The sequence below is a fragment of the Gymnodraco acuticeps genome, unplaced genomic scaffold (genome assembly GCF_902827175.1).
Source record: "Gymnodraco acuticeps unplaced genomic scaffold, fGymAcu1.1, whole genome shotgun sequence".
NCBI lineage: Eukaryota > Metazoa > Chordata > Actinopteri > Perciformes > Bathydraconidae > Gymnodraco > Gymnodraco acuticeps.
Window position 1 is genome coordinate 673,805 of NW_022989764.1, and position 7,036 is coordinate 680,840.

The 7,036-nt window shown below is 40.4% G+C and overlaps 1 protein-coding gene across 2 annotated transcripts in view; it reads left to right on the forward strand.

Annotated features, from left to right (window-relative positions):
* Nucleotides 1–738: 738 nt before the first annotated feature.
* Nucleotides 739–7,036, forward strand: part of LOC117545998 (melanocortin receptor 5-like) — a 49,894-nt gene continuing 43,596 nt past the window's right edge. For both annotated transcript variants that reach the window (XM_034216064.1, XM_034216075.1), the window contains exon 1: nt 739–997. In XM_034216064.1, coding sequence (XP_034071955.1) covers nt 991–997 — 7 coding nt within the window. In that variant the 5' untranslated portion in view covers nt 739–990. The remainder of the gene's footprint in view (nt 998–7,036) is intronic.

Sequence of the window (7,036 nt, forward strand, 5' to 3'; positions counted from 1 at the left end):
CATGTTAGCGTTTTTAGCTACCTAGCGCCACATGTTTTGATGTCTGTTCTTATTATTATATCCGCAAGTTCGTATCATTGAGTGATGATGTCTGCACTTATCGATTCTGTGTCATCTCACGATGTGAAACGATGGGTTGGATGTGCAGCAAAGATAAATAATAAGGTTTTGTGAGTGAATTTCGGTGCAGTCATCTGTTAGCATTTTTCGCTCGTTGCTAATTCAGAGGCTCAGCGTTAGCGTTGTGGGGTTTTTTTTGAAAAAAAAAATTAAAATGATCAGTTAGATGAGTTTCTTCCCGTTACATGGATATAAAACATTCATAGTTTATTAAATGAACATGCCCTCAGACACTGTTTCCTGCAAGATGTTGCGGGAGGGCCCCGGTACCGGGGTCTGTCGGGCTTAACAGGATAACAACAGCAATATCATAACAAATATATCACTGTACAAATGAATAGCATCTCAGAGTTTTTGGGTTAAACCAAACAAACACATTAAAAGGTATGTGCAGTTGTCTGAAAATATCTGTTATCTTGCTGCCCATTCTATTGTTCACCGCAGGGTATGCAGTTTAGAATGTATGCACAATTTTGCATGTTATAGCTACATTTTTAAGGTGGAGTTTCTCACAGTGTTTTCAGCAGGAGAAACAGAAGCTCCGCTCTTTTGGCTTCAGCTTCCCTCAGCCGATATGAGGGGGCGGTTAAAAATAGCTGGCAGTGGCTGCATGTCGTGTCCACACTGTCAGATCTGAGGAGGGAGTTCCTCTCCCTCCCTCCATTTCTCTCTCCCTCTCTCCCTCCCTCTCTCTCTCTCTCCCTCTCTCATTCTGTCTCTCATTCTGTCTCTCTTTTTTTCATTCTCTCTCTCTCTCTCTCTCTCTCTCTGTCTCTCTCTCCCTTGATGAATGCACCGGTCTGATGCTCCATCGAGGCTCCATCCAGTCCATCTGAGCCACTTGTGGGAAATATTTGAGTCACAGCTCCTATGAGAGGTGAGTCATTCTTTTTTTCTGTCTCTCTACTCATGATGAATTTCACAATTTCACCACCTCTCTGCGTTGTTACATTGGTTGTGGTAAAAACTGTAATTAATAGAAAAGCTGGTATTAATGGCCAGACTTTAATCTTGTGTGTTTTACTGTGTAGTGTAACGATCATTATTCATTATAATTTTGTCACGGTGATTTTTGTATAGAAACTCCATGTTTGTCTAGTATTAAAACAGAGTGTGTATTGCATTTACATTCAGGGTCACATGGACGATATTCATGCATGTTTTTACAATGCAATGGATTTTCTACTTTTTTTCTTATTTATTTTTAATTAAAGATCATTATTACACACTATAAATCATATTATATTATTTTTATATTTATATTTTAATATAAACGTTTGAATCCTAAATCATCTGTGGAGATCTACCGGACAACCAACAGTTTTTTGCACATCACAAACTCATAACCAATGATGTCTACTGAATAAATGGATATTTTATATATGTGTATATACAGACGGTGTAGAGTGTATATAAAACATTATAATTGTATCACAATACATCATCCTTCAAGCAACTTTATCATCAGTCTTGACGTCTGTTAAGAAATGAGGTCACCATGGTAATATGCATGCATTATGCTTCTGTAGCTATGATTTCACACTGCAGATAGATCGGGGAGAGCCTCCCTCTGAGCCGCTCTGCCACTTCCTCTGGAAACACAAACACAGAGTTACAGATGCTGTAACTGTGGCACACAAACCGAGCAGAACCACTCCGTAAAAGCTGATCACATATCAGAGATGACACCTCACACATTTAATGCATTTCACCCCAATAGTGCAGAAATGCTCTTCTTGCTCAGTGAAGTGTCTCTGTGATAATAGTCTGGAGAAAATTACAGTTTGCTTGTTCAGTCTAATTGTCACGATAATGATAGCCTGGAGAAAATGAGTAAAAGACTGGCAGAGCAGCATCAGAGAGAGGAGCTGCCTTTTCACTGACTGACCTGAATCTAGTTCCTGATAAACACATCTCCTGCTGAGGGAATGTTAAAGTGGCAACATCTTTCTTTCATCATTAGCAGCATTTAGATTGGTCTCACAGCCTCTTTCCAATATAAACTTTAGATATTGACACTCCATCACTGTCTACCAGTGAGCATTTTCCTAACAGGCAACTCAATAAAAAGTACAAAAATAAATAAGAAATATTAATATCCACGGGTAGAGTTAAAACCAAAGTAATATTAAAAACAACATCGCAAATGACGAGGAAAATAAGGCAAAGGCTGAGAGTGATTCAACAAACAAAACAAATGCAGTGTGTCTGGTGTTAAATTCAGCTTATGATTTAGTTTTAAAATAAAGCAAAATCATCTTTCCTGCTGTTTTGCAATATTTTTCTCTGATATGTTTACGGTTGAGTATCACAGGCCGACAGTAGGTTTACTACAATAAAAAAATATATAATTTTTTTCTATGATCATTTCCAGTGAAATACTATCTTACAACCTATTTGAATAAACCTGTAGGTGAATCTTTTGGCAAGCAGAGAAAGCTTTATATGTGACTGAATGGTGATATTGTTGTTTTTGGGGCATCTGGGAGGCCATGTCACACTGTTTGTCATGAGTTGTCATGGCAACCTTTGATGAGGTGGTCGTGACCATAATGTTTTGCTATCTTCCATGTAATTGTATGGACTCAGTCACATCATGAGATCAGCTGCATATAGAGATCTTCTTCTTCGACGGCTGAGAGGCATTCAGGTCCTCATTCACTGGCTCTACTGAGGATAGATGCAGTAAACTTTACCAGCTTATCAGAACAATTGTCATAACTAATTATTTAAACAAATACGTGTGTGTGTGTAGATGGCCTACCTGCCTGTCATCCTTCCATCTGTGCACAAACTTATCTCGTGCCCTCATTGGTCATGTGCGCGTTTCGTGTGTGTTGGAGGAGGGGCTCTGTAAGGAAGTGGCGGATTTTCTCCGGTTGTGTATTTTTCAAATTATAGCGCACTCGAGCTGGTTTCTCCAAAATTACCTACCCCACCTTTAACTATGGACATCATGCGATTAATCGCGATTAAATATTTGTAATTGACTGAGAGCCCTACTATCCCATCATTCAAGGGTGGTTTTCACTATAAGTAATGTTTTTTTTTTGGACGGACACTATAATTAAAAATGTTTTACTATGTTCAATCGGAATTTACTTTAAAATAAAAAAATTCTATATTGATTCTGACTTTTCCACATCCAACTCACAGGTTTATCATTGCTTTGAGAAAAAAGATGATTCATTTACCCCTTTTAGAAGTGAAGATATGGTCATTTGTTCTGGGAATGTCACTTTTGAGCCTGAAGCCTGAAAAACAGGCTTGGGGCTTAACTGGTTAAAGTGATGTTTAAAACTCAGTTAATGGGGCTCATTTTTTGTATATTGCTTCAGTTTATAATCGTAACGGATCGAAAAGTTCAGATACATTTTTCAACACATGATGCTTTTCCGCAAACAACAACCAACATAATTATTACATTCAAATGAAGTACATTATTCAAGTTTACATTAACTTTGGATAATAACACGGGAGAAATTAGCGGAAGCGCTCTCTTTTCCTCTCTCTCTCTCTCTCTCTCTCTCTCTATCTCTCTCTCTCCTTACAGCCTGTCAGTATTGTCTCATGCAGCTCGCTGATCCAGTAATGAGTGACCCGACAGTGAAGAATAAACATATTTATAACTAGTTTAGGTAGTTCCAGGGGTAGGCCTTTGTAGAGAGCACCGATCACACTATTAAAGGCCCTGACACACCAAGCAGTCACCAGAGAACTCGCCGACGCCGAATGTTGCATCGCCGTGTTCTCCTGCGTCTCGGCCATGTGTCGCACTGGAACACACCGCAAAGACTTCAGCCGAGCACGTACGAACTGCGCATGCGTGAGTGGCAATAACTCTCCTTACCAGCAGGCGGTGGTAGTGTGTATTCATCATTCAAAAGAGGCAACAACCGGAAGACAGAGAAGAAGAACAGACTGCGTGATATAAACAAACAACAAATAGCGTGTGCGTTCCATTTTCCCTCTCGTCCATCGAAAACATGTTTCGTAGGGTACTGGAGCTATCAGCCATTGGAGTGTTGCTTGTGGAAGACATTCTCAAGCAACAGTCTCTCAAGAGGCGGAAGCGATCTGAGTGATTTATTTGGCCGACTGCCTGTGGCCGACGCATGGCCGAATAAGGCGTGTCACGGCCGACGTCCGACTAATGAAAATAGTTGTTAACAGCATTCCAACTATCTGTTCTTCTACGCACAAAATTCTTTAATTTTATTCTGCCCGTTATTTTGCCGGTCTTCTCCTCCCGCATTGAACATAGCAGAAACTCTGTTCAAACATCAAAACGTTCAGCTCGTCGGGAATCGAGTGCTATTACTTTTATCATTCATAATTTTCATAATTCCAGAGATAAATCCCATAATTCATCACATTTTTAACCATTGAAGTCAAGGGAGACAATCTTCAGACTTTTCCTTCATACTTTCACTCAGAAACCTCATTCCAACTTTAAAATGTTACACATCTTTCTGACATGATTCGTTTAACACAACTTTTAAATCTGATTCTTACTTTTAGAGATATTAAACATTGTTCAGACCTTGGTACAGAGGTCTTCTTCAGATTTTAACATTAAAGTGTGTGATGTCACAGCTAGAGTGTAGGAAATCTTGAAATGTGCCTTCATATTTTGTTTTAAAACTGCCATAATTCCCAAACCCTATATTCCTGACACATCATTTTTCATGACAAACATAGGAAAACATCTCGTAGCTTGAAAAATGACAAATAATTTAGCAAAAATAATTAAACAAAATGCCTCTTGAGGCCATGAAATGACAACATGTCTCCATTAAAGCCCATTGTCATTTCAGGCTGATATTTCCTCACAGCAGCAGCCGCACACCTTTAGTTAATCTGCCAAAAAGGCCACATTATTGACCCAAAAGTATACAAAAAGCACACTTCAGATACTCAAGGTCCTTGACATGCTTCATGCTTTGAAATTTCACCGATATCTGTTTCGGTTCTTCAACAAAACGTTCACATGTAAGAGGTTCATCTCTCATTCAGAACAATGGAAACCTTTGATCTCTGGACACCCTCGTTAGCTCAAATATAAACACCTGTGTCATGGAACACGATGATGTCATCACTCCAACTGACATGCTCAGAGCAGCAGACTTCAGATAAAGGTTAATGGTCCTGCCCTTAACAGCTCTACGTCAATTATGGGGTGTCATCATATGCCGTTTCCATCCCTCGGATGCATTTCCATGGAAGATCAAGAGGGCGATCAAGAGAAGAGAGAGAGGGCGATCAAGAGGAGAGAGGGCGATCAAGAGAAGAGAGAGGGCAATCAAGAGAAGAGTGAGAGGGTGATCAAGAGAAGAGAGAGTGAGGCGATGATCAAGAGAAGAGAGAGAGGGCGATCAAGAGAAGAGAGAGGGTGATAGAAGAGTGAGAGGGTGATCAAGAGAAGAAAGAGAGGGCGATCAAGAGAAGAGAGAGAGCGATCAAGAGAAGAGAGAGGGCAATCAAGAGAAGAGAGGGAGGGCGAGCAAGAGAAGAGAGAGAGGGCGATCAAGAGAAGAGAGAGTCAAACTAAAGTGGAGACATGACAGAAACCCTACAGTGAAGTGTTCTCCTGTGAGAGGGCGATCAAGAGAAGAGAGAGGGCGATCAAGAGAAGAGTGAGAGGGTGATAGAAGATTGAGAGGGTGATCAAGAGAAGAGTGAGAGGGTGATAGAAGAGTGAGAGGGTGGTCAAGAGAAGAGAGAGAGGGCGATCAAGAGAGAGAGCGAGATCAAGAGAAGAGAGAGGGTGATAGAAGAGTGAGAGGGTGATCAAGAGAAGAGAGGGCAATCAAGAGAAGAGAGAGGGCGAGCAAGAGAAGAGAGAGAGGGTGATCAAGAGAAGAGAGAGAGGGTGATAGAAGAGTGAGAGGGTGATCAAGAGAAGAGAGAGAGAGTAATGTAACCTCCTAATGTAATGTATAACTCCTATGAAAATGTTCAAAAAGTGCTCAAACTTCACATGTGTGCTAACAATCCAGCTGTGAAGACATCTATTTGAGATTTCTTCAAATGCCGTTGCCTTGGGAACACAATGCTCACCATGAAACACGGTTTTCTCATAACTTCAGTGAACATTCTCCAAACGGCCCAAAACTTCACAGGTTTGGTAACGATGCAGCCATCAACACATCTAAGTGTATTATGGGGTGCCATCAAATACCGTTGCCATGGTGACAGATCATTTGCCATCAAGTTAGTTCCAAAAGTTTGCAGTTAAAATATTCTGCTGCTTTTCCAAGCCTTTTTACTTTCTTTTATTCTCTCATCACACATTCAAGCCCCCAGTGTTCATGTATCATTTCAATCTAAATTCTTCACTTTCTTCTTACACATTACATTTCAGCATAGCAGTTTAGCGTCAGCTTTTCAGCATAAAGCATTCCCACTAGCAATTTCTTCAGGAATTGCATTCTCTAGTTATTAATGTGAGTCTTTTATTGAGCCACACTGCTTAAACTTAAACAGGACATGTGCTACACCCATGGATGAAGGGGAAATGAAACTCACAGAAGCATAAATTACGATTACTATATTGCGTGTATCCCTCTGGAGTCCAGGTGCGCATAATTTTACGTAATTAATCATATATTTTCGATTATAAGGAGTATAAATATTATTCAGATATCCACGGAATCGCTGGAAGAGTAGCTTTCCAGTGGTATCTCCTGTGAGACTGTAACCAGGGCACAGCAGCCAATATGGCCGCTCAAAGCAGCTTGACTTTACTGTGTGGGATTGGTGGATTCGTGTGTCCGTCAAGGAAATCTCGGCCGGCAGCCATCATGGTCTGAAATGACCAATGGACATCGAGAAATCACTAAGGACCTACCCACCAAGTAAACAAAACATAAACCACGTGTCTCCCATCAGTTTTACGTCTTTGTGGAGAGAGAGA